Raw genomic sequence first — 26,696 nt, 5'->3', positions numbered from 1 at the left:
GTAAAATCAATTAGTTACTGAAAGATATAATCCACTTTCAAAATGAGCTGATATTGTTACAATCAGATATACCCCTTACGATCCTAAATATAGAAGATAAAAAATTAATTTACAGAAATTAATGAAATTAGTAAGCTATTATTCCTTTAAAAAAAAAATACTCCCTTTGATACTTTTAATAAAATTCAAATTCTTGAATTAGTCTGATTTTTTTCATAAGATATTGTTCAGGGTTGGCTTTTTTTTCTTTCCCTGGAGGTAATTGATTTTATCTTCTTAAATAATAGAGGCACATACTGTGTAGAGTTAAATTTGGAAATCTAGTTCATCGACGCAAACGTTCTATATTGGGCAAAGCCGAATTCCTTCTCAAAGATCCCACGTGGCAATTTCTTCATGGAAAACGTCGTTGGTAATTCGGCACTTATGTCTGCCTGATCCACAACTTACAATGATAGTGGCAACTGGTAGGTAGATGCTATAGTTATCATATAAGAAGACAAGTGCAAAAGATCAATGTAAGCTTACACATGTTGCGTTTGGATGATTGTGTAAAAGTAGACAACAAATATATTCATTTCTTATGTGCTTTTCTCTTTCCCTCCATTAAAATAAGCAAGCAGGTAAAACACGTATGAACACTTTCTGTCACGAGTTGATGTAACTCGAGAGAAAGGAAATTAAAAAATTTCACAAAGTATTCTAGAAGAATTCTGAACTTCAAACATGCAGGGGAAGCCATTAGCCCTCAAATTTATACGTATTAACATTATCAAAACTCTGCCAAATCATATACTCCAGTTATAAATTGCAAGGCTCATTTGTCATGCCGCATATGGTAGGCATACAGTTGTCCTAAAAGGCCTATAACAAGGGGAAAAGATTAATGTCCAATTTCTATGCTCTACAATTCGTGCTAACAAGCCATAAGACAAGTTGAAATGCAAATCTGCTCAAGGTAGGCCCATTCCTCCTTGGTTTCAAAGAAAATTTGCCAGGAATGAACATGATCTTGCAAATCACCAAGCAAAATCATTCATCCATCTGAGAGAAATTTTAATGAATATAAAATGTCTTTACATCGATGCATAAAGTCTTTTCCTTTGGGAAGGCATTAATACGAGTGTAGTGTGATTGAAGGTTATATTTTATATATATACATACATATATATATTTCATCCATCTGAGAGAAATTTTAATGAAGTCCTGAATGTAAAAGGAAGAAGAGGTTTATCACAAACATGTAAATGTCAGACGAGCTTGTGTCAATAAGATTGATCACAATCCCTTCCCAAATGTAACACCAATTGTGCCAAACAAGCAAGTCCTTGCCATTTATGTTCCAGAAGCTAAAATTACACTACATATATACCAAGACTCGTCATCTTATTGACCTACAATTTTACGCCGCATGATTACAAACTACGAGAGTAGTTGCTAGCAGCACAGAGGAAGAAGATACAGAAGCTAAACCTACATGCATACAGGAGGATACGGATGCTATAAGACCAAACTGGTCTCTGACAAAACATCTATATACTATATTACACAAGAGTTGACGATCTTGTATACATATGACCTAAGTAACAAACAGCTCCACTGTATATCATTATATATCCATGTCAGCGAATATTTCTCCATCTTCCTCGTCCCGTATCTCATCCATAAGGAACCCATCAGCAACCAAATTACTGCCAAAGACAAAGCAACAATGAAAGCTAGGGATGAATATCGTTATGACCCAAAAAAAAAAAAAAAAAACAGAACAGAACAGAAGAAAAGAACTGATGTCATGAAAATGAAATAATCTCCAAATCAACCCACCTAAAACATCCAAAACGGAAAGTCACAATCCTCTTTAGCTTTCTATTATAGAAGAAGAAATTAAAGGACCATCTGAAGAAACCAGCAAAACACCACCTTATTAGAAAACTTTACAGGTGAAAACAAGTGACCATTTAAACATGTTTAAAACGGATATGATGATGACAGCAGCGGAAAAACATTTACATTGCTCCTCTCTCTAGTAATGGATCCGCTTCAGAATCTGGGTCATAACTATATATTTCGCAGTCTGATAACTTCACCACCTATTTCACAAGGAATCATCAGTAAAATACCACTTACTATCTCAAACATTGGCTTTAAAGGTAACCCACCTCATCAAGGGCCTTGTATAGAGTGTCCAGCAGAGAGACACCCCCATTGGTTTCAAGCCATTCCTGCATTAGACAGGTCAAGCAAAAACAGAGATGAGTACAGCACGTTGCGACGAAAATTAACCATGGTCACCATATACCAAATAAAAAGCATTAGTTTTTTTTTCCCCAAAAAAAAAAAAAAATTGAAAGCATAGCATTTTCTGCACAACCTTGAATGTTGCATGTTAAGCAATAAATAATAAAGAAATATCCTAACGTTACGTAATGGATTTAAAAATATTTGTATAAATAAAAAGGTAAAAGAGAATATTCAAAATGTTTTTATTAAAAGTTTTTTAAAAAAAAATCAACTGATCAAAATAAAAATAATTTTAATAGTTGTTGATATTAAGAGTATCATGATAATTTTTTAGCAATTAATAATTCACAACATGCCAAACATAATTATGGCTTTCAAAATTCTGTTCCGTCAAAATCATTCATCTTTCTATCTTTATTTTCATTTCAAAAAATATATATTATGAATCGATGGGCACCCTCAAGGAAAGATAATTATTTATGAGTACAACTATAACATTATTCATTTAGCCAATATTTTATTACAACATCAAGAGCATAATGATTTATTTTCACTTGTTTGATATCTAATTTTCCATCACTTTTTCCAAATTAATTTTACAGCATCCAAGCAACTGAAAAAAGGGAAAGCGGAATTACAATTTAACCCTCATTTAAATCAGGCCCCCTTTTTCTTTAATTCCTTCACTTCCCCTCCCAATTTCCAATCATATCTTTTGGCATAATACGATCCCTTTCTCACGATGCAACCATTATAGAAGTAAAATTCAAAAGAGGCGATTTGGTAGTAGCACCTTTGAGGCTTCAAGCATGTAGGTATCAAAAATCTGTTTAAAACTGTCCCACGATTCCTCTGCGAAGTATTGATGAGCTTTAACTGCACTATAAACCATCAAAGGAGTAGGAATATACTATTATAGAAAGCACAATGGAATACACCACCATAAACATCATATAAGACTCGAGGCATTAGATAAGACTTGAGGCATTAGTAACTGGCCAAATAAATGACCAGAACAAGACTTTGGGAAATGGAGAGACTCGAACTCTCAGCTGCCAGAGCAACAGTTTTATGAACTGTCTGTCAAACCTTTTGACAACACTCCCAATAAAATCAAAAAGAGGATTATATAGCGGGTTGCCATGTCGCCATATAAGCTGACAGTAGCATTACCCATAATCCTCCTTTTCACTCAACACGTGAAAGCATCTCTGATACAGCATAAGATACTAAGATACCTGAATTCATAGTCCGGATACATGTGATAGAGGGTAAGAACCAAGTACACCAATGTCCTTCGGCTGGAATAAACACACGAGAAAAACATGTTACACAAACGGCTGGTATTAAGTCTCCCTTTACAAAATCTATCGACAACCAATTGGGCACCTGGATCTGCTAGATATGCAATCAGGTGATGAAGAAGAATCGGTGTCTGATGATTTCCCAAGATAATCAGCAATCTGAAATTTAAATAATTAAATAAAGAAACTACAGCATTAGAAAAAATATTCGGTGAACACCAAGAAGCGTAATAGGATAAACTATGCTATGACATCCAAGCATAATAATCCCGCACCTTAAAACTCACCATCTAAAATAAAGAATAATTAAAATTAAATTACTGATGGCAGAAGGGGGAGTCATTAGCGCAAGAAACAGAAACTGAGACATTAAAAACTAACGTTCCCAAAATTCATATATTTTAGGCATAATAAGTCATCATCAACCTATTTACCTCGCTGTCCAGGCTGAGGGACAATCTGTGAGAGAGTTTTTTGTCAGCTCCAGCGTGCTTGCCTAAGAACCCAACGCCAAACAAAGTTTTTCAAACCAATCCAAACAAAGTGAATATACAAAACAAAATCTTCTGACTGGAGTCATGAATTTCTCCTCACAAGTATAAGCTTCAAGACATCCTTTGATGGTACGTTCTCCCATATCCAAATGACTTAAGAAGTCGTTCAGCCTACAAATTTTAAAAAGACACTATTGGATACTAAATTCGTTCATAATAAATAAATATCCATAATCCATCACAAATAAATTGATTTCATAGTTACCGATCCAGAGAAGCAAACTCTAGGAATTTCATGGCTAAGTATTTGAATGCAACACGATGATTCCAATGTGACTAATGTAAACTGCAGAAAGAACTCCAGTCTTTCCGTCTTCCTATGGTATAACCAAAGAACCAAAAGATAACAATAATAATAAGTTCGTTTCCAAACTTGATATCAATCCAAACATCAGAAATACAGAAAAGCAACACATAATACAGGCATTTAAAGTCATGAACCGCGGAAGAATCACGAAATAAAAACTTCCCATATTCATCAGGAAATTTGGAAGTCAAACGCATAAAAATGAAAGAATTCTAAGCAGCAATCGGGAGAAGAATGATAATTGAGGTACCTTGTGAAATAAAAACTCAAAAGGAACACGCAATCTTGCTTCGTATGAGAACCTCCGAAGCGAACACAAAAACTCAAAAGGAACACGCAATCTTGCTTCGTATGAGAACCTCCGAAGCGAACACTCACCGATTTGCACGATTAGGGTTCAAGAATTTGGGAATCAGAAGGAGCTCAAGCCTAGGAAATACGAATATTCTAATTTTGTTCGAAATTCGTAATTGTGGATGAGAGTGAATCATATGTCGGATATCGCTGATTTGTTGAAGGGAAATGACTCTGGCCGGTAAGAAGACTGGAATGCCCGGCCCATTAGCCCATGTACTTCCCCTGTTTATGGGCCAAGCTCGGGGCTTCAGGCCTACCGACAAATCCAATCCAAAATTTTAAAATGAAAACATCCCACTATATGATTTTAACAGTCATACCAATGATATAAAGGGCGGACCTACACCAAAAATAGCTGAACCGGACTGGACAGTCAGTCTGGCCGGTGACCGCTACCCCTAACGGTTTGTTTTTCACGTTTTGACTGTTTGAGTAGTCGGAATGTCGGATCATGTTAAACTACCGTTTAGAACCGGTTGTTGAACGGGACCCTGGATATTGGGACGGTTCAGGCAGGACTTAGGAAACTTCTAGCGATTGGGCTTTTTTTTCTTTGCCTTGGGCTACAATAACTTTTGTTCGCACCAAAAAGTTTAAAATGAAAAAAATCCCAGTAGATGATTTTAACATTCATACCAAGGATATAAAAAGCCGACCTACACCCAAAAACAAAAAAAGAAGCCAGACCGGACTGGACGGTCAGCCTGGCCGTTGCCCGCTATGCCTAACAGTTTGTTTTTGAGTTTTTCACGTTTTGACTTTTTGTGTGGTCGGATCGTGTTAAACCGTCTTTTTAGAATCGGTTGTTGAACAGGACCCTGGATAGTAGGCCGGACGGTTCAGATAGGATTTAGGAAACTCCTGGAGATTGGGCTTTTTTTGGGCCTTTGGGCTACAATAAAACTTAGTGCACAACATTTGTTTCCCGCGTTAAAGCAAAAAATAAACCAAACGAACTTTGTTACCAAAAAAAAACCAAACGAACTGATACAAGAAAAAGCTTGGCAGCAGACTTCCTATACCCATTCTGTCTTTGATCGGTAAGAGAATTTTATATCCTACCTTCAATTTTAAATATAAGAACTGATTAATTTAAATAGATTAAGAAAATAAATTAAGTTTGTTATTATATAATATATAATATTACCTTCAATAATTAATACAGTTTGAGATTTAATTTGATCTTAAATATAAAATTTCAATCCACTTTGTCTCTCATATTTATTTGCTTTTCCTCCAAAATAGTCATTATAGTAGTTATACATATTAAAGATTTCATCAAATGGTGGTCTTAGCTAATACATTATATATAAGGATATTTTAAAAAAGACAACACATATTTATTGCAAATGACTAACTTAACTAATTTTCTTAATCAACTAGCATTTATATTAAGGATCAAACATAGTATAAGTGCTAGTTGACTAATTTTAATATATTAATGAGTATCAAATAACTCTTATTTTAAAGATTGACGGTAGTATTATATAAATATCATATAAATAGCTTTAATTTTCATTCCCTTTTTTTTGAAATGGCTAAAAAAATGGTCAATAAGGTGCAAAATGCTTGGCCTTCTTAAGTTTTGCTTTTAATTTTTTTTTCTAGAAGTTTCATTATTATTTTATTAAATGTTTATTTACAGTTATTATTTTTATGTATCCTTTAAATTGTATTCTAATTTTTTGTTATTGTGTATTTGTGTTTATTTTTTAATCTATTTTACATTTTATTTATTATATATGTATTGTACATATGTATAATTTTTTCTTTGGTTATTGCATTACCAGTTCATAAAAAATTTGACCCGTTAGATTTTTTTCGACTTGATGTCCAGGCCGAATTTTAAAACATGTTACGATATATAATTTGTATGGAGATTCACCATTCATGAGTCATCTAATGATAAATATAATTTTTTAAAAAATTCTAAATTATTTTCTTAAATAACTTGTCAGCCGCTAAATATGAAAACTGCGGGTCTCAATTTAGGCAATTGCCCCTAATATATTTTCAAAAATATCATTTTTATGCGTAAACATATATTTATATTAATTGTTGGCCAAAAAAAATATGTACTACCTTCGGTCCTTAATATAAGAGTTAATTAATTAATTTAAATAAATTAAAAAAACTAGTTAAATTAGTTATTTTTAATAAATGAGTGTATTCTTTTTTAAAATATCTTTTTTAATTAGGTGTATTGGCGAACTACCATTATTATAAAAATTACTTTGAAAAAAATAGATAAATATGAGAAACAAAGTATATTAAAATATTATATTTCGGAGTAAAATAAAATCAAACAAGCTCTTATATTAATTATTCCCATTATTGTTGATAATATTGTTTACTTGATAATATTAATTTTGTTAAGATGAAGAGTTATGCCTTTGCTTTATGAGAAAGAAAGAGATTCCTTAATATTCACGTAACATGGTGGTGATCGGAAAGAGTCATAAAGGTAGGGCTGAGCAATGCGCAGAGTGTGCTAATCTGAAGGTTAGCTAATAGCCCGCCTATTTATGAATAAATGGGTATAGGCTAACCCATAACCCGATAGTAGCACATTTAGCCCGTATTAAATGGGCTACGGGGCAGCCCGTTGGGCTGACTGGGTTACGGGGTAACCTATTTGTTTTAATTTTTTTTTCAATATAGCTATTTTGTATATGTAACCTTATGAAGTTGTCAATAAGTTTTGTATACCAAATAGCAAATCAAATATGAAATAACATCAACCATATTCAATCACACAACCTCACTTAGATTCTCAAACAATCAAAGTCTGGTAAAATCATAAAAGTAGTCACCAATCATAAAGTCTTATAAACTTTGAAAGTTCTAACTTTCACCTAGAAGATAAAATAAAAGCTTAGACAAGCATGAAGGTTTGATAAAAGATGAATAAGAAACAATATCATTAATTAAATGAAAAATAAAATATTTTAAAAAATTAAAACTTAAACGGACAGATATGGACAGCCCAATATTTTGCCCATAACTCAACCCGTTTAATGGGCTACCCCACTCATTTAAACCCCCTGTTTATAATATCTTATTTGGACTAATTGGGCAGACTTAAATGGATAAAAATTTCATGAGCCATGAGCGGGCTAGCAGGTAATAAGTTTGTTGCTCATTCCTACGTAAAGGTCAATAGCCACTCGAGGCCAGGGCTTCCCAAACAACGATTTTATTCATTTTCAAACAATGAGGGCACGTTTGGTTGAGGCTTTTAGAAGTGATCCCAGGAAAAAAATATATCAAACATTCCAATATTAAAAAAAAAAATTTCATCATGGGCATAATTGATACGTTCCTACCCTTTCAATAAATTTTATTAATTATTTTTTTTAATATTACGACAGGTTAATTTGATTCTGGGAGGTATCTTCTATTTTTTGTCTGAACATGTAATGCAAAATTTTACTTCATTTTATTTTGTATAAAGCTTTTTTTTTTCTTGAAACAATGTTTTTATCTCTAAAATTTTTAGGGACAAAGATCACTGATTTCAAATTTTAGGATCAAAATCAAATCAAATTTTAAAGAATAAAAATGATTAATGTCCCACGCACATCCATGGTTCCCGTGATAAGGAAGGTTACGCGCGTAGCACCGTACCAATGCAAGCCTAACCAATCGCTTTGCGGAAAATTACAAGTAATATCGAACCAATGCAAAATGTTTTGTGACGAAACATTACAAAAGGATGATTTTATTATTAAGATTGAAAAACTATATAATTAATTATATAACCAATACAAAATATTTTGTGATGAAAATTAGTGACAAAAAAATTTCATCATTAATCCTTTTGCAGTAGAATTAGTGATGTAATAAAATTTCCTTGCTAATTCTCCCTATAATTAGTTTTTTTTTCCGGGTGTAGTCTTATTTGATTTGATTGAAAATTGATACAAGTGACATTGATAGTTTAGGAATAATGCGATTTCTTACAATTTTGAATTTTTATGGATGGTTGATTAAGTGATTTCACTTAACAAATCACTTATATGAAGATTCTTAAACCTAATCTCATATCCCATCAAACTTCATATAATTTGCTTCACTAGAATGTCATTATTGTCATTTTGAGTCCAATCCAAAAGCTACGATTAAACCTTGAATAAGTCCCCCAGGATGGTTGTATATGAAGAGTATTTCAATAACGAAACATTGCCTCCAATCCTTAATATAATTTCAGTTAATTAAATAGGAGATATTAAGAAAGTTAAATAAATTATTTAATTATAGCATATATTATGTGATCTTTTTATGATACTTATGTATATCGTTAGATAATATATCAATTTATAAATGAGACAAATTAATTTTAAAAAACAATAAATATAAATACTTTAAAATAATTTATTTGGTTTTTTATTATTTTTTAAATTTATCAACTGAGTCTTATATTAGTGACTCCTAATACTTGTGGATTTTTGTAGACGTGTGACTGAAGGTGATGATCCAAGCAAACATTATAAAATCTTGAACTTCTCTTACTGAACTGATAAGTAATTGAACTTTTCTAAAGGAGCTTTTCTCAAGGGATTCTTCAATAATTTTGATTTCCTAATGCAATTTGGACCAAAAAAAAAAAACCAATTTGATCCAAGCTTTTCTAAAATCTCAACACAATAACTGATTATATGAAAGGAATAGTATGTGGAGTTACAATGAAAAAGACAAATCCTTTGACTCATGCTAAAGTTACCACGTTTATCATTTTCTTGCGTAATGGTTGTCTCACCACTTTAGTAAGAAGCTGATTTTTCATTTATTATTTTAAGAAAAATGACAAAAAAAGCTAAAAATTACTAAATTTAAAATCAAATTTTGGTAACAACATTTTAATTGGTGTTGATAACTTGAAATTTGTAAATAACAATAATTTTTTGTTGACATGCCTTCTTTGGTATTTAGGGTCTGTTTGGCTAACTTTCAAAACCATGGTTTGAAACCCAAATCTTTGGGTTCCAAACTTGCCAAACAAGAGAAGAAATTGGCAAACTATGGTTTTGAATCAAAACCATGACTTCAAAAGAAGTGAATTCATTCTACTTCTCGCTCAAATTGAAGGATATAATTGTGCGTATCAGAATAAATTCAAACGGTAATATGACTTTAACACCCCTTAATTATTTTTTTATAAGCATATTTAGTCTTATATTTTATAAATATATATACACATATTAATTATTTATCAATTACATTATCTCATATATTATTAATTATGTTGGTAAAAATATATTATTAACAATTTTATTTCTTCAAATTTAAATATATTATAAAATTTATTTTTTTATGTAATTATCATATTTACTTATGTCTTTTTTAGTAATTTGTATATATAAAAAGTGTTTCTGATAACAGTTATCCAAACACTCTCATTTTATCGGAACCACTTTTTCACAAAATCTATTCTCCAGAAATTATTCTCCAAAATGTGGTTTGGTTTCATCCAAGCACCCATTCAGTAATTTTTAACTTCTTTTTTTGTTATTTTTTTATTATTTATGTCATTAAAGTTGTTACTTTTTAAAATAGTAATACTTAAAACTCAAATTTACTTTAAAAAACTAGTTGCCACTACTGAAAGGAAGAATTACAATAAGGTCTCACAGAAAAAAATTACAAAACAAGTCTCAGAAGTTGTTATTCTCTATTCTAGAACTTGTTATTACAGACTGTTCAGGTTGTTATTGGACTCTTTTAGAAGTTATTTCTCTCATATGGGACTTGATTGTAATTCTCTCATACTAAAATTTTTATTGTCATTTTATATAATTAAAGTTATTGTTTTTTTAAAGTAAAATAGTTATTTTTGTTGACCACTTCCTTGCTAATAATTATCCGTTGTTGGAGCTCTAGTTGCCAGTACTGCTGCAGAGAGGTTTTTTTAAAATAAAAAAAAATCATGGGCAATATGATCATTTCACGTTAAAATTTAAGGTCAAAGAAGTTCCTCGGCAGAAAAATTATGCTATTTCAAAAAATTATTTAATCTTTTATTTTATTTTTCATATGTGAGGTTTCTGGCCAAATGCTTGCCATAATTAAAGAAGCACGATAAGAAGACAAGGAAAGGAAGAGTCGGAGACAGGAGTAATTCAGGCAAGAAAATGGAAATTAGAACGTAAGAAAAGGGTTTCTATCAAGTAGTTTGGTGATCCCCTGGTCAGGCCATCTCCATTCTCCAAAACGGAAACGTAATTAGGAATCGCTTACCAGTTTCCAACTCCAAACCCCTCCAACCCATAGAGTTCCAAGAGCTTCAAAACCTGTTTGGTAAGGAAGCCAACAGAAAGGAACTGTTGGCAGGTCCTTCTTTACCCCTCCCCCTCCACCCTCACTTCAAAAGCATCACCTTTCTTGCATATTTGCCAATAAACCACGAAACTATTGGGCAGATGCTTCTGAAGTTATAGCTTTGTCTCTCTTCTTTCTTCTTCTGGCTTTGTTATCTGCCCATTTCCATGTCTGGCGTGTATTCGGGTCTTGTTGTTCTGAGCCTACTTTCTGTTAGCTCCATCGTGACTTCAGATTCTTCACTGGGGTCACGTCGTTCGATCCTTAGAGCGGTCAAAAACAATGATAATAATGGAGATCTCCGAGATTATGCCGTTGACTTGAATGCAACAAATTTTGATGCTGTTCTGAAGGATACTCCTGCTACCTTTGCTGTTGTCGAATTCTTTGCCCATTGGTGAGTGAGCAATCCTTTGCAATCTGTATATTTATGTCCTTGTATTGCTAAGTTTATTGAAATCTCTATTTGGTCCTGAACCCTTTCTTGTTAAAGGAGTGTACCAAAATCAAGGGGTGTATGGGCCTTTGGCCAGAAAAGTGTAGATCTGTCTATAAAATAGTGAGAGAAATGAATTCATATGACAATTATTTGGAATCTGAAAGCGTTTAGAATTTAGGGTAAGGTAGATATGGCATTACAATGCTTTTCGAAAATTTGATCGAGTTGTTTGTTGAGTTTGCTGTAACAATGAGAAATTGCCTATAGTTTAAATGGTATGTTAATGTTAAAAATTCATTGAAGATGCCGGAAAATTGAGAATGTGGGTAGTAAAGGTGAAAATGGGGGGACAATCTAGTGGAAGACCTAGCCTTGACTTGAAACTATCCACTTCATATTGTCCACCCATACATTTTTTGTTATGTGAGGCCAGATTTGTAGTATAATTTGCAGTTGTTGCTTGTGATAGCATCATTGCCAAGTACAACCTCTGTGACTAAGGCTGGTTATCTGATACATCCCTAAAATACTCAATTAAATGTATTTTATACTTTGACATGCTTTTGAGCTGCTGTTGGAATACATCACCTACATTCTAGGTGTGTTATACATTTGCATGTGAAATTATTTTCACCACTTTTGCGGAGCTTTTTTTATTTTTTTAATGTTTTTAAATTTTCCCTTTTGCATAGCTTTGACTATATTGAACGCGCAGTAAAACTTTAACCTCTTTTATTCTTTCTCGTTAATCTCTCTTCTGATTCAGCCCTAGTTTCCTTTCCCTACTTCACTTATATTTTGTTCTCCCCAGTTGGCTTTCTTGTTGAGTAATTGTTTTGTATTATTTGTACTTTGTCAGACCATTTAACTTATCAATAAATCCTCATAACAAAATTATCAATAAATATTTTAGTTTTCAATTTTGAATGAAATCTTTCTGTGGATTTTAAGCAATAGTTGTTCCAAGCTTCTTGCTATCCTAATTATGTCTAAATAATTATGTATGTGCTCTTTACATATATGATATCATGTCCTATATTCCTATAGGTGCAAGAACTATGTGGTTAGTATACTCTGGTCGACTAGCGGGAGGGAGAGGGGAAGAAGAGAGAAAAGAGGGAAAGAGGGAAAGAAAAAGGGGAGAGAAGGGAGACGCTAGAACCAGAATCTGAACTCTAGGCAAGACCAAGTATTTTCTGAATAATACATCATACTTCTAACTGCTTCAATTCTGATATTAATTAACCACTTACTTTCCTAAGACATAACTGACGATAACTAACCATGCAACAGCTGACTAAGGACAACATAAAACAACCAACATAAGGACACGTGTCTGATATAAGATATACATAAAAATATAATTAAAATGCCCTAGATAATTAATCATTGAGCCTCTTCCTTGAATAGAGCAATGAGGGTCGCTGGATCCTATCATACTCATATTACAATTTAGTCATCTAGCTGGTTATTTATCGCTATGATATTCCAAGGTAAGATCTCAGTTCATAAAATGCTAAGTGGCTAGAATGTAAGTGGAAGAGATAATAGAATTCTGGTTGTGATGTAAATTCTTCACTCTTTTTTGATAGAAATTAACATATAGGCAGTTCTATTGAAAAACTATGGGCAAGTAGATTAGCAATTCTATTTAAGAAAAACTATGGGCATGAAAATAATCCTCAGTGCTGTTAATTTAAATCTGTATCATGTATAAATAATTCATTAGCACGGAATTAATGAGCTTTCTACAAACAGAATGGCTCATTATTTTAGTTAACAAATTTTTTGGTTGTTTTAGTTATCAAACTGGATTGTATGAAGAGTTTTTATATTAATGGATGATATCATTTTCATGAATGGACTCGGAGGTACTCAATTCAGTCAAACCTATCTAGTAGTTTCCCACTGTTTCACTTCATTCTTTTGGTTTTTCTTGACAATATCACTTCTCTGTGTATATTTTGGTGAACATATTTTTGGACTTTGGGTCCGAGCATCTCCTGATGCAGTTAAGATGGTGGTGTAGGATTTTTTTCAATTGAAATATAAAAGTGCTTCTGCTATCGAGCTCAACTTAATTTTTGCGTTCCTTCATAAGGAATTTTGCTGCAAGTTCTTTTATGCACATAGATTAATAATCATGAAATATAAGTACAATAGATTCTAATTTTCCTTATGCCCCTTCTTTTCTGTCAGGTGCCCTGCTTGCAGGAATTATAAGGTATTATTTACCAAAATACAGTTTAAAATTTGAGGGTTAGTGAATTAGTAATTTGGGATTATCATTAATTCTCATTTTTAATTTATGTTACAGCACCAATATGAAAAGGTTGCGAGGCTTTTTAATGGACCTGATGCAGTGCATCCGGGAATCATATTAATGACTAGGGTAGATTGTGCCTTGACGGTAAATGCATCTTCTATTACTTTGTTTCAAGTATGTTATATTGTTTATATGGAATTTACAAGTTGCTTGCTTGCTTTCGTTATGAGTTTCACCAATTAGACATTTGGGACCATCACTTTTAGTTCTTCGTATCCTGGGATATCTCACTTCTAGTTGGATCAGTTATCCTGTTTTTTTGTTTGTCAGTTTTATGTTTAGGTTGCTTGTTTCAAAAGGTTCAAATATGAAGAAAAGCCAGAAGCCAAAACCAAAAAAGTTGTTTCAACTTTAAAGTGTCCTTTGAGCAAAATGTCAGTTGCCCCCAAAGCCATGCCAAACATAATTTTTTCATCCAACTAGCTTCTTATTGGTCCTAACTGACTTCTAAGGCTTCTAATGTTATCCCAAACATGCAACACGTTTCCACCTAGGCAAATTAACCTATGATTTCAACTAAAAAAATCACTTCAAGCAATTAGAACTCAACATCCTGATTCCTGAGAGTCTGTCCCTACATAGAATTATTCTGTAGTGTATTCTTGGACCCACTCTGTTAAACAACCTAGTCACTCGTTGGTGTACATTACTGTCTCTTAATTTAGTTTCTTGTTGCAGAAAACTGGTTTTCTCCTCTTCCTCTGAGACTTTTTTTTCCCCCCCGGTCTTCCCTCACTTTGGCAGAGGTTATAATAAAACTATTTTTGGCATTGTTTTATAACTTAATATTTTGACATATTCTCAGAACCCCTACAATTAGATAGTCAAGAGTTCGATTCTAACTGCTCCCTATCCCAATTAAAATTTTCAATGCAAAGAATAGTGAAATTGTGCTTTTTCTGCACTTGTTAAGAGCTGTTTAGAGGTAATAATAAAACTAGCTCTGGGGAAATTCACCTAAAATAAAATTCTAGTTATGGGCCTTAACTTTTTTTGTAATGAATTGATCCATTATAGCTATTGAAAATAACAGAGTAATTAACCTATGATTTCAACTAAAAAAATCACTTCAAGCAATTAGAACTCAACATCCTGATTCCTGAGAGTCTGTCCCTACATAGAATTATTCTGTAGTGTATTCTTGGACCCACTCTGTTAAACACCTAGTCACTCGTTGGTGTACATTACTGTCTCTTAATTTAGTTTCTTGTTGCAGAAAACTGGTTTTCTCCTCTTCCTCTGAGACTTTTTTTTCCCCCCCGGTCTTCCCTCACTTTGGCAGAGGTTATAATAAAACTATTTTTGGCATTGTTTTATAACTTAATATTTTGACATATTCTCAGAACCCCTACAATTAGATAGTCAAGAGTTCGATTCTAACTGCTCCCTTATGTGGGTCATTATCTAAATTTCTTACTCCTGGTGGATTAATTCTTATTTGTAACAACTTCCATAATGCAAACTCGATAATTGATATGTTGCTGCTGCTTCACTTGTCAACTTTGAAATGGGTTAGCTTCACTTGAAACTTTATTCATTAGTAAAACACGCCTTGGTGATTGGTCTCTCCTCTTGTTTGGCAGCACAGATAAATACGAATCTCTGTGATAAGTTTTCTGTTGGTCATTATCCTATGCTCTTTTGGGGCCCTCCTTCTAAATTCGTTGGTGGTAGTTGGGAACCTAATCAGGATAAAAGTGATGTACATACAATCGATGATGGCCGCACAGCTGATCGGTTGCTACGTTGGATCAACAAGCGAATGGGCAGGTATGAAGAATGCATTCATTTACTGTTAATGCAGTTACAATATCTTACGTGAACTGTCAATATTCTCTGCTGTAAAACTTGTCAAATTTTGAGCTTCCTGTGCATTTATGGAGTTTGAGAAATGAGCTAAACTATTCATGAACAGAGAAAAGGAAGAGCAAAAGTACTGAAATTGAACTTGCTAATCTTCCTGTAAATTTTTAGAAATAGGTGCAATCATAATTGCATGAGAATGATGCTTGCTGTATTCTTCACTCTCCCCCCCCGGGGGAAAAAACCCATGTTTAATTTTTCTTGAAGTAAAAAAAACTGGAGAAAAGAAGTATGACTACTACTGCTAGGTTAATTTAGCATTTTACAAGAAAATCATATGGGTAACAGCATCAGTTCTGTATTGATCCAACAGGTTCAGACGTTCTAGACCATGGCAGAAGACTAGGAAAATACCTAGAAGAATATTCTTAAGAATCTTTTTATTATGTCTTGTTTACTGCAGGACTTTCCCCCTCGGGCCCCTCTATTCCTTTTTGCACCTCTCCATTCTCTTATTTAAGTCATTCAGCTTGTCAAGTGGAGTTTATCATCCTTTGGTTCAGCTTTCAGTTTATTGAGATTTTGTTTTTAGTATTAGTAATTAACCATTATTTGGTCAGACTTCTAGAGTTCAAGGGAACAAAGCGAAAGTGTGATTGTTAAACAACTTGGGCCTTCTCACTTTCTAACTGACCATTTTCCTAGCTGACTAAAAGGACAAAATACTGACTTTGTTTATATCTATCAAAGATGATAAATAGACCACTTAGATGTTTGATATCCAATCAAGTTATTCTGATATTGGCTTCAGATTGTTGGATTGCCATGCATACTATTGTTGGAATTATTGCGCTTGTCTTTCTTATATCTATAACGAGCCAAATGCAGATTGCAGTTGATCGTTGACATGTAATAGCAATTGTCTCTGTCTGGAAAAACCAGCAAGAAATATGCATAATTAACAAATTTGTTGAGCGTGTAATTTCATGCACATGATATAGTCCTTGTTGCGGAGTAAAGAGAAGAGACTAATTTTAAATTAGAATTATGGAGATGGATCTTGGAATCAAAGGGTTTTTTCCTGCATAGGAGCAAGATAGAATATATACCTTATATGTTCAGTAAGAAGCAAGTTAGAAATGATTCAATTGTGAAAATTGGAGATTAGATCATACTGCGAGTGACAAAGTTCAAGTATCTAAGATCGATAATATAGAAGGGCACTGAAATGGATAGGGATGTTGTGCATAGAATACTAGCTAGGTAATGAGGAAAGGCATCAAGAGCTATTTATGATTGGAAGTACCTAACAAGGTTAAAGTAAATTTTTATTGTACTGCTACTAGATCAGCAATACTATATAGTAGTGAATGCTGGGCACTAAAAGGACAACAAGAATATTCATAGGATTATTTTACATTGGTGTTGTGTGATCCATGGAGCTAATCTCACCTAATGGATCAGGCTTCTTATTGTTGTAATTTCATGCACATTCAAAGGATTATTTTACTGCTGTTAGAAATTTATGTGCTGGAGATAAAGCTGAATAAAAAAATCAAATAAATAGGTGCAAGTGTGTAGAAATATGAGGAAGCCTTTCATAATTCATAGCATGTCACTTTTTCTTGAAGGAGCTTAAAAGTTGTAGTCTTTTATTTTGCTTATGTATCTTGAAGTTATTACCTTCTAATGTTTTAAATGTTACAGCTCATTTAACCTTGATGATCGGAAGTTTGAAAATGAGCAGCATCTTTCCTCCAATGTGTCAGACCCTGGACAGGTGCTTTTGTCAGCTTGGCCATAAATTCCTTTTGTTTTAATTTCAAGTCAAAGTTTCTTCTCATAATCTTGTCTCCTGACACATGGCATACGTGACTTTGAAAGATCGCACGGGCTATTTATGATGTTGAAGAGGCAACTTCTACAGCCTTTGACATCATCTTAGAGCATAAGGTAACTGGTCATGCTCTCTCTCGCTCTCTCTCCTATCTCTCTTGTGGTCGTGCTCAGTCTAGGGGATGACCAAACACACATACTTACACCTATGCAGATGATAAAGAAAGAGACTCGTGCTTCACTTTTAAAGTTTCTTCAGCTTCTGGTGGCTCATCATCCTTCAAAAAGGTAAGATGAACCTAAACTTCACCTTTCTTCTGTCTGTCCTGTGTTTTGTTTAACAATTCCTTCCGTTGTGGATCATTTGTTTCAGATGTCGGAGGGGTACTGCAGAATTACTTGTGAATTTTGATGAGCTGTACCCTGCAGACTTGTGGCCAGCTGATAAGGAGGAAGATGATACGGTTACATCAAGGAGCTCTCACATTTGTGGAAAGGGGGTGCCTCGTGGGTATTGGGTAGAATCTCTGCACTTTGATCCAATATTTTGAACCCTTCCATGCTATAATGTTCTAGCTGGAATTTGTATTCTTTTTTGCATGGCCATTGCATGCATATATTCTGTGGCCTATTTTTGTCTCCTATGAGTGCTTAAAAGATTGGATGCAAATAAAACTGAACCTGATGAAATTCTGATCCTTTATATCTTTTTGTAATGTACTTCTTCCTAGACTGTGTTGAGTCCAAATGTTTACAAGAAGGATCTCAATACTTTATTGGGGACTTCGCAGTAGTTGTTGACTAAGGGTTTATCTTTGAAAACACTATATTAATACTACCACCAATTGTTACGATGGAATCTTGCTTATACTAATTTGTGCCTTTCATGGTTTGTCCTCAAAAGTTACACCTAAGAAGATTTAGTGTGATAGAAATTGCCTGTATTATTCGAGTAGTATGTTGTTCCTTAACTTCAACATATGATAAGAAACGGAGAGACCAACTCATTTTTAGTCACATCTGTTGTTGTATGAGGTGGAATAGGGCCTTTCCTGGGACCATGACTCAAGTAGGTTGAACTTCGCTATATTTTGCCTGTTTAGCTTTAAGAGTGGTATGAAATAGAAATGGAATCGATTAATTTTAAGAAAGAATCTGCAAATACAGGAGTCAATGTTCTAAAGTGAATACAATGTCCCTGTGTATCAATTTGAGCGCAGAGAAGAAAAGGCAGGAAAGCTGGAATGGGACATATGTATGGCAAAACGAAGGGATTCTGTCTTTCCTTTGAAATTTCAGTGCTAAGATTAGAGACTGCTTGATATGGAAAGGGGTAGAGTTGTCATGGAAATGGTCCCTAGTGTTGGGATAAAAATGGTTTATTAAACTATGGAACCATTGGCATGAGAGTTGTGTATGAGTTACCTTCTTTTATCAGTCAACCTTGTTAGTACTGCCTTCTTACATGAAATTTGAATATTAATTCTATCATGGAATGAGATTTAGCTGTTGGTGATAAAAGAAAAGAATATTTCTGATATTTTATGTTTAATCCTTCTCTTGTAGATGTTCTGCCGCGGCAGTAAGAATGAAACCAGGGGGTTTAGGTAATGCTTTGCCTTTAATGCTCTTAACTGTTTGGTTCCATAAATAGTCAATTGGCGCATTCATTTTCCTCATAACATTCACAAAATTTTGTTACGTGCGGGTTTCTTGGCATGTGATTTTTTTTGTTGTCCGGTTGTGTGTATTTATTCAATCTGCCTTCAACGATGATTCTTTGGCTTTGTTATTGGATGGGTAATTGCATATTAGGGCAGAGTTGCTGTTTGCATAATATTGTGTTAGTTGTTAATGACTCCAGCCAAGGACAAGAATGTGATTGTGCTATAGATACTTCAGATGTTGTGCTTGTACTGATATATCAGTGCGGCCACTGTGTCAGTACGTGCTACTATAGGCATAATGACAAGGATGGGACGCCCTCAATAACCTTAGATTTTGCATGCTTTAGACTACAAAGTTTTTTAGTATCATATTTACAGTATTAACCTGTGCTCACTCTCTCTCCTTTTTCAGCTGTGGTTTATGGGTTCTTCTGCATTCACTTTCAGTGAGAATTGATGATGGAGAGAGTGAGTTTGCATTTAACACTACATGTGAATTTGTTCACAACTACTTCATCTGTGAGGAATGTCGGCAACATTTTTACAAGATGTGTTCAAGGTAAAGGAGTAAAGAATTATACTTGTTTGTATCATTGAGGTTCCATTTTTTTCCTCCCCCCCTTCTAATTGCTAATGACCTTAATTTTCAGTGTCAAAAGTCCTTTCAACAAAGCCAGAGAATTCGCACTCTGGTTGTGGAGTGCCCATAACGAGGTCAATGAGAGGCTGATGAAAGAAGAAGCCGCTTTGGGTACGGGGGACCCCAAATTCCCTAAGTTGATATGGCCTCCAAAGCAGCTTTGTTCATCCTGTTACTCAGTCCATGACACACAGAACAACCAAATTGCATGGAACAGGGATGAGGTTTACGAGTTTTTGAGTAGTTATTACGGGAACACGCTGGCTTCTCTATACAAGGACAAGAACATTGGCGAAAATGAAGGGATTGAGGTAGCTGTTGAAGAATTAATAGCATCAACAAATGCAGTAGTTGTGCCTATAGGAGCTGCATTGGCAATTGCTGTTGCTAGCTGTGGTTTTGGAGCACTTGCTTGCTACTGGCGTTCACTGCAGAAAAGCCGGAAGTATTTCCTCCACCTTCACTCTACAAAGAACATTTGATAATTATGAGAGTAATGAAACTCTTTTAACTAACAAATTGGGAGCCTGAAAATTTGGAAAGTAGAAAGGGGTATTCGTTATAGGACCTGGGCCAGCCAGATCTATTCACTGAGTGAACTGGCATCTAACCAATTCGATTTCAAGCAAACACAGTTTTTGCAATTTGATCTGTGGTTACATACACACACATTTCACATAATGTTTTTTTGATGGTCCTATATCTGCTTATTAATCCGTCAGTTTTAAATATCTTGTGCTCTTGTTATAGGTATTGTAAAGGGATACGTATCATTTTGTAACAAGAACTGTTTAATTAATTACTAAATGATTGAATTTATTAGCTAACAAGTTAGTGAAGAGAGTTGAGTTATTTATTTCTTTTGTTTTCCCATGCTTCAGGCCGAGGAGAACTTGGAAGTAGAACTGATGGGCGAATATGAATACCAGCTTTCTGTAGAAATGCAGTTTGAAGTTCAAGAACGAGTTTGGTCAAGGCCCTTCATGATACTTTGATAGCCTCTTTGAATTGTACAGAATACAGTTCTTGCTCTTTAGAGCAATTTGAATTACTGTGCAAAACTAATAATATTCACCAAATGTGCAGTTCCTGCAATTACTCACGAATGTAACATTTTTGCTGTGTAAATCTATAGGCAATGCAATGGATAGCATTTGTAGAACACGACTATTTTTACTTTGTACGGTTCATCACATACCAGACATTTGTAACATGTTTTTCACTTAGGTTTCAACCATTAACAGTTTGGTTGACTTTTTCTCATGGGTATTTGCCATCATAACTCCTTTTGTACACAATGCACACAATACCAGCCGTGTGATTTATTCGTGACTGGGACGAAACCACCATTTACAGGAGGGGAGATTGACAAGGTATGGTTACAATGCTTGAGTTCAAGATTCAATGATTCATTTCATTATGTTTTGAATGTTTGCTGCCACTTTTGGTACATCATTTATATCAGAGAATATCATTTTATCAGTAAATATCTCTTTACCTTTTTAAATTGTTGTAAAATATTGTTTATAAAAGGATATGCAGAAGATGCACCAAGCGTTGCAGCAGCCATTTAGAATCCGATTGAATTTGACAATAACTGAATGATGCAGATACATTGACACTGTCCATGTCAGATTAATTAAATCCGTCAACAGCATATGCAAATAGCATGAAAAAGTTTTAAGGAAGCCAGAAAAATAGGTCTGAGATTAAAGTCTGAAAGACGCATGCCTTGCATTATAATATATACAGGAATATAAATCCATATTTGACATCTACTCCCAGTATATTTTTCCCCTCTATATAAAATTCTCTATACACTTGAGAACTCCAAATTATAAGCAGCAATGGGAATTCTTGCCGCCACACCAGACTTGCCAAGGAGTTGTTTCCAGGTAACAGCAGTGGCCAGCAATACCACAGTTTCTGTGTTTTCCAATAAATAAACTGCTAACTCCTCAACCGTTCAAAGTTCTAGAGGAAGCTGTCTTCATCTAGTTTTCATCACAAAGCAGAAGAAAGATTGCTTGATACTCGTATTACTTCAAGTTGTTTTATGTACAGCATTTTCACTGAACACGAATAACATGAAGCTGAGAGGGCAGAGTTACTTGCTCCCTTTCATCATCCGATAGGTTGACCAAGGCATTAGAAGGCTCCTAATTGTTTGCAAACAAGAACACAAGAGACCTCACAATAAGTAATTAGATGTTTCCTGTGAGTTTTGTAAACACGGTAAAGAGGAAGGAGGTCAAACATACCCGTTGTTGTCGCCTATGGCGTTGTATGGATGTCACCGCTTTCACCATGAAATATATGGGAATAACAATTCCCGCAGCTCGAATTAGTAACAACTGTAAATTTCCAATTGAATGGATCAATGCTTAGTAAGAGTACTTGTACCATCAAATGCGGATGTTATAGTGAATCAGGCATACCAAAAACAGCGAAAAGGAATAGTCCTTGTTCCCACTGATTATGAGAGGAAGAGTATGTCTTAAGATAAGAAAAACCATGAACTGCACATAGAAAATAACAAAGATCAGAGAGAGAGTTGGTGGTGAAACTTGTAATGTGTAAAAGCATATTGAACAATCGTAGATGAGGCAGAGAAAGAATACAATGAGAGCAACTGAACGACAGCATGGTAAACTTCCTGTAGTAGAAGCTGAATACTGGTCGTAGTTAGAATTGTTAAGATTCTGGTCAGTGGAAACCATGCGAACCAGATGACCATTGTTCAAATCTCTTCTAGAAATCTCCCAATTTCCCCTACCATAGGCAGCACAGGAACATATTGGAGACATAGAGGAGGAAAAGATAATTGTTTTAACATATATGTTAAGGAAGTTACCTGAAACTCATTGGAATTCGTCCAAACCGAAACAATGGAGGTGGAGCCGTATAACCAGGTTTATATTGCTGAAACTCAAAATTGAAGAATAAGTTTGATTTCATTTTCCAATGTAGGGAATAAAATATCAAGAATACCAAATAACCAGCGAAAATGATGTCACTCCCAGATAAACTGAATACTGTTTCCTTGGATTAATTTTTCAATGGAACTAAGTAGAAAGTATGTAAGAGCAAAACAACTGGAAAAATTTCTAGTTACCTGGTGGCATATCTCACAGATGGTGTCACCCTTCTCATTACACCACCTTTGTATACATCTGCGGTGTGCGTACTGCAAAAATAATCAATAACTAAGTGTAGAAGAGTGTAAATCATCAATGTCAGGAGGGAAAATGAACTTGAACAAATTATTCAGCAGTGTTAGTTCTGAGAACCAAATAATTTTCATATATTACCTCACTTAACACTAACTCATTATGATTGGTCGAACAAAAGCTGACTCCAGTCAACAAAAAAAAACGCCGAGTAGAGATATTTCATAGTCCATCTTACTGTTCATATCAAATTATATAGCATGCGAATTGAGTTGACTGATACAATTCTGTAATAGACTAACTTAAGATTCAATGGTCTTTACAAAACTTTTACACGTAACATGTCAGACCAAAGGTCAGCGCAGATTTTATAATGTACAAAAGAATATACAAGTCGTAATTCTTCCAGAAATATAATCATGGAAGAAAAAGCTTATAAGATTAAAAACTTAAAAACAAAAGGATCCAATCAACTAAAGATACATGGACAAAGGTAATCATTAAACACAAGCATGTCAAACTTTTCAGTAGGACCCATCTCTTATTGTTTGTGACACTTCATCATTTTGAGAATGAGTGGAACAGTACCATTTCAAGAGCAGGTTTGCCTAAAAATTTCTGAAGCTTCTAATCAATCTCTCCTGATATGCTCATTTTCCGTAGCAGATGAAATAAAATGGAGACAGAACCATAATGATAAATTAACTTGCCAGACAATATACCCTGGACTCCACCAAAATCCTTTAAACTATCTTTAATGGCAGCAGTTTCAGCATTGTGCAAACCGCATTCATATTTCCAGCCATACGAGTGAATTAGTAATCAACACAAACTTATTTATGGTTAACATTAAATCGGACATAGGAAAATTTGGCAACAGAAACTATAAATGTCACGAGAATTAAGTAATCTCAAGAGTCACTGAGTTTTCCATTAATTCAAGACAGAATTCTGGACCTGAACCGAGGAGAGAAATTACAGTCTACTAGGAAAACTCAGAAAGTTCTAGAAAGTATGAAAACATGCAAATATTCAAGAAATTGACCTCACCTTCAAACTACCACAACAGGAGCACGGTGTCTCCATATTGGAATTTTCATCCTCATCATGACATATCCGACATTCAACAATTTTCCTCGGAGATTTCACATCTTCCATCCCCATCTTTATCAAAGAGACATCAACTTCCGGTGCTTCATTCACAGCTGAGGATGCAGCCTCCTGCATTGCACGATTTCGGCTTTCAAGTGCAGCTTCTAATGTAGATTCAGTGAGCAAACGATCAACCAGCAATACAAAGTGATCCCCCATTCTGAAAGATATATCTGTATTTTGTGGGTGGTCTGATTAATCTCTCGAATAAACTCGTCTCCTTCAGAAATCCTGTCAATGAAATCCATGTTTAAAAATCAAACATGACATTTTAGCAACATCCAGAAGCATATTTAGGAAAAGGACAATTATCCTTTTGGGGTGATTGAAAGTTGGACGAACTTTATATTCACGCTGAAATTCCCAATACAAAAGAACTGGACCCCACAAAACGCTGCTACAGAGAAGGGAAGGTGAAGGAGGGGTAATTTCATGAACAAAAATACTCTCAAATAATAGGAAAATCAACGACAGTAGATGCATGGAAACCGAACAAAAAGCAAATAATTCACGGAACTATCTGAAGAATGATTATGAACACGAAGGCCAAAAGAGTGTCATTGAAGTAAGAAATCTTTATCAAAAGACACAACACTGTAAAAGGGGAAAAAACCCAAAGGGCAAATTGGCATGCCCCCAATAATTCCAAACTTTTGCAGAGACATTCCAAAGGCACAAAAAGAGAAAGAGAGGAGAAAGTACCGGCACCAAAAGAAAGGTTGAGAGAGAGAAAGGAGGAAGATGAAATAGACCCAGAAAGAAAGAAAAAGAAAAGAACAAAAAGAGAAGGGAGGAAAAGGAAGTGAGATTCTTACAAGAATGGAATCCAATATCCTCAAGCTACGAAAGCTTCCACCTTTTTCTGCCCCCAGAAATCATAATCCGAAGAATGGGAATCTGTGTTTTCGGGACGAAGCAAGAGATAGAGTGAGTCTAGTGCTTGTCCCAAAGCGACTGCAACGAGAGATGCGATTTTCGCTCGTATTTGTGGCGAGCGTCAATTCAATTCATGCGAGCGCTTTTATATTGCTTCAAACCCAAAAGGGGTCTCTCCAGAGAAAGAAGAAGAAGGAGTCTAACGGCATGAATGAATCAATGAAATCGTGTATGAGAGTGGGGCCGCCACGATTCGCCTTTTTACTTCCCAGTGTTCGTTGTTATTGCGAATTCCCATTTCTTGAGCCCCAAATTCGAACCCCCATTATTCTGTTGAATCAATTTCCCTGTCATAATCCCTAGTAATAAGGAAATAATTACTGGAAATAATTACTACTTGCCTTCCTGCTTTTTTAATAATAATTCGTTATGTGTTTAATTATTTAATTAGTTAAATTTACATTAGCATTAAATGGGCAATTAGTATATCCAATCAATTTATATTACCATATCCATCGATTCAGTTAAGGATTGATTATAATCAATGATTTAATATAACTGATTGAGTAATTGATTTTCTGTTGTTGACATAATCTTACATATGATTTGTTAATATCATATAGATATAGGGATAGTTTGATATTGTTTATAATCTCCGAAAATAAAGTATATCTTCTGGTAGTATGATATTTTTCATAATCTCATATAGAGATAGTTATGATATTTATTTAGTTAGACTTGTATATTAGTTATGTGGATGGTAGTAATTATTTTTTTAAAATTAAACAAGATTGGGAGATTTAATTAAACTTTTTTTTAGATTTGGGAAAATTTAGTTTAAGAAAGAAAGAAAAATAAATAAGGGCATGTTTTAAAAACCGGTCTCACGTGATTAAAATTACGTTTGTGTGGAAGTAATCTTTTATTAAACATATCAAATACGTTTTCAAATACTTTTAAAATAATCTACCTTGACATTTTGAAACTTCTAGTAGTGTCTGGTTTGGTGGAGTTACAACTTACAACTATGGGATGGAATTTAAGTTTGGTCTGGTCTTTAAGATGTTAATCTTCCTCTAGGACTCCCAGTTAAAAATTTCATGCTCTATTTGGTTTATATGTTGTTGGGTTGGTTTCCAGAATGGTATGTTGTTATGTTTTTCTATTTTCAGACTTTGAGCCTTGGATTTTTAGTAGTTTTAGATGGGACAATATTTATATCAAGTTACTAATATCCCTTATATTAAGTCTTCCAATTACACATTATGTGTTTTATTTTTAAAATATTAGTATTTAATAATTATAAATTCACATGAAACCAAAAAAAAAAAACAACACATGATCACGTATGATTGAAGGACTTGACATAATGAATATGAGTAATTTAGCCTAAGTTTCCTAATATATCTTTTTATATGAAATGTAGGCAGTTTATATTTTATATTTAATTTCTGTTGATATTGAATTAACATTTCCGCACCTTATGTCAAGAATTATTGAGAGAAAATATACTTACTCCATTACAAGTTATTTTCAATCACTTTATCAGAATTATATTTTAAAAAAAGTAGTCAACTCATTATATCTATTTAAAATTTTTTTTTAAAAAAAAATCAACTTTGCTCCAATTGAAGAACATTGATGGAAGCAAGAGAAAGATAGAAAAACACGACATTCAATAAGTAACATAGAAATATCAAATTAGA

The 26,696-nt window shown here is 34.0% G+C and overlaps 3 protein-coding genes across 4 annotated transcripts; 1 reads left to right on the top strand and 2 right to left on the bottom strand.

The window, feature by feature from the left end:
* Positions 1 to 1,213: 1,213 nt before the first annotated feature.
* LOC114718381 (repressor of RNA polymerase III transcription MAF1 homolog) lies at positions 1,214 to 4,818 on the bottom strand. The gene is made up of 12 exons (XM_028903680.1): positions 4,766 to 4,818; positions 4,657 to 4,708; positions 4,305 to 4,416; positions 4,140 to 4,210; positions 3,980 to 4,041; positions 3,631 to 3,704; positions 3,480 to 3,542; positions 3,035 to 3,122; positions 2,160 to 2,222; positions 2,011 to 2,090; positions 1,825 to 1,896; positions 1,214 to 1,691 (listed from the first exon to the last, which is right to left on the bottom strand). The coding sequence occupies exons 3-12, from the start codon at positions 4,334 to 4,336 to the stop codon at positions 1,610 to 1,612; spliced, it is 687 nt and encodes a 228-aa protein (XP_028759513.1). The 5' UTR covers positions 4,337 to 4,416; positions 4,657 to 4,708; positions 4,766 to 4,818; the 3' UTR covers positions 1,214 to 1,609.
* Positions 4,819 to 10,850: 6,032 nt separating this feature from the next.
* LOC114718378 (sulfhydryl oxidase 2) lies at positions 10,851 to 21,083 on the top strand. 2 transcript variants are annotated; one of them, XM_028903677.1, is made up of 12 exons: positions 10,851 to 11,478; positions 13,720 to 13,744; positions 13,838 to 13,930; positions 15,435 to 15,616; positions 17,357 to 17,429; positions 17,534 to 17,602; positions 17,700 to 17,773; positions 17,859 to 18,003; positions 19,052 to 19,092; positions 19,565 to 19,711; positions 19,803 to 20,237; positions 20,674 to 21,083. In XM_028903677.1, the coding sequence occupies exons 1-12, from the start codon at positions 11,249 to 11,251 to the stop codon at positions 20,693 to 20,695; spliced, it is 1,536 nt and encodes a 511-aa protein (XP_028759510.1). In that variant the 5' UTR covers positions 10,851 to 11,248; the 3' UTR covers positions 20,696 to 21,083. The 2 variants fall into 2 exon arrangements, with proteins under 2 accessions (XP_028759510.1, XP_028759509.1); XM_028903676.1 differs by lacking the exon at positions 20,674 to 21,083 and having other exon boundaries at positions 19,803 to 20,289.
* A 418-nt stretch (positions 21,084 to 21,501) lies between these two features.
* Positions 21,502 to 25,146, bottom strand: LOC114718380 (uncharacterized). Its single transcript, XM_028903679.1, has 8 exons — positions 24,930 to 25,146; positions 24,013 to 24,345; positions 22,908 to 22,979; positions 22,647 to 22,714; positions 22,414 to 22,564; positions 22,231 to 22,311; positions 22,054 to 22,146; positions 21,502 to 21,951 (listed from the first exon to the last, which is right to left on the bottom strand). Exons 2-8 carry the CDS (start codon positions 24,271 to 24,273, stop codon positions 21,862 to 21,864), a joined length of 816 nt encoding a protein of 271 aa, XP_028759512.1. The 5' UTR covers positions 24,274 to 24,345; positions 24,930 to 25,146; the 3' UTR covers positions 21,502 to 21,861.
* Positions 25,147 to 26,696: the final 1,550 nt, after the last annotated feature.

Source organism: Neltuma alba, unplaced genomic scaffold (genome assembly GCF_004799145.2).
Source record: "Neltuma alba isolate B1F8T4 unplaced genomic scaffold, ASM479914v2 tig00011844_pilon, whole genome shotgun sequence".
Lineage (NCBI taxonomy): Eukaryota > Viridiplantae > Streptophyta > Magnoliopsida > Fabales > Fabaceae > Neltuma > Neltuma alba.
Note: the sequence above shows the minus strand (reverse complement) of the source record. Positions and strands in the feature narration are given on the sequence as shown.

What these genes read in the sequence shown, in the direction of transcription:
- LOC114718378 (XM_028903676.1), top strand. Translation starts at nt 11,249, where the DNA reads ATGTCTGGCGTGTATTCGGGTCTTGTTGTTCTGAGCCTACTTTCTGTT. An exon ending in GGGTAGATTGTGCCTTGACG is followed by an intron (nt 13,931 to 15,434) that starts GTAAATGCATCT and finishes TTGGCAGCACAG; the next exon opens with ATAAATACGAATCTCTGTGA. An exon ending in ATCAACAAGCGAATGGGCAG is followed by an intron (nt 15,617 to 17,356) that starts GTATGAAGAATG and finishes TAAATGTTACAG; the next exon opens with CTCATTTAACCTTGATGATC.
- LOC114718380 (XM_028903679.1), bottom strand. Translation starts at nt 24,273, where the DNA reads ATGGGGGATCACTTTGTATTGCTGGTTGATCGTTTGCTCACTGAATCT. An exon ending in GTCGTTCAGTTGCTCTCATT is followed by an intron (nt 22,312 to 22,413) that starts GTATTCTTTCTC and finishes TTCTATGTGCAG; the next exon opens with TTCATGGTTTTTCTTATCTT. An exon ending in GCCATAGGCGACAACAACGG is followed by an intron (nt 21,952 to 22,053) that starts GTATGTTTGACC and finishes GCAAACAATTAG; the next exon opens with GAGCCTTCTAATGCCTTGGT.
- LOC114718381 (XM_028903680.1), bottom strand. Translation starts at nt 4,336, where the DNA reads ATGAAATTCCTAGAGTTTGCTTCTCTGGATCG. An exon ending in TATACAAGGCCCTTGATGAG is followed by an intron (nt 2,091 to 2,159) that starts GTGGGTTACCTT and finishes CTTGTGAAATAG; the next exon opens with GTGGTGAAGTTATCAGACTG. An exon ending in TTCCGTTTTGGATGTTTTAG is followed by an intron (nt 1,692 to 1,824) that starts GTGGGTTGATTT and finishes TGTCTTTGGCAG; the next exon opens with TAATTTGGTTGCTGATGGGT.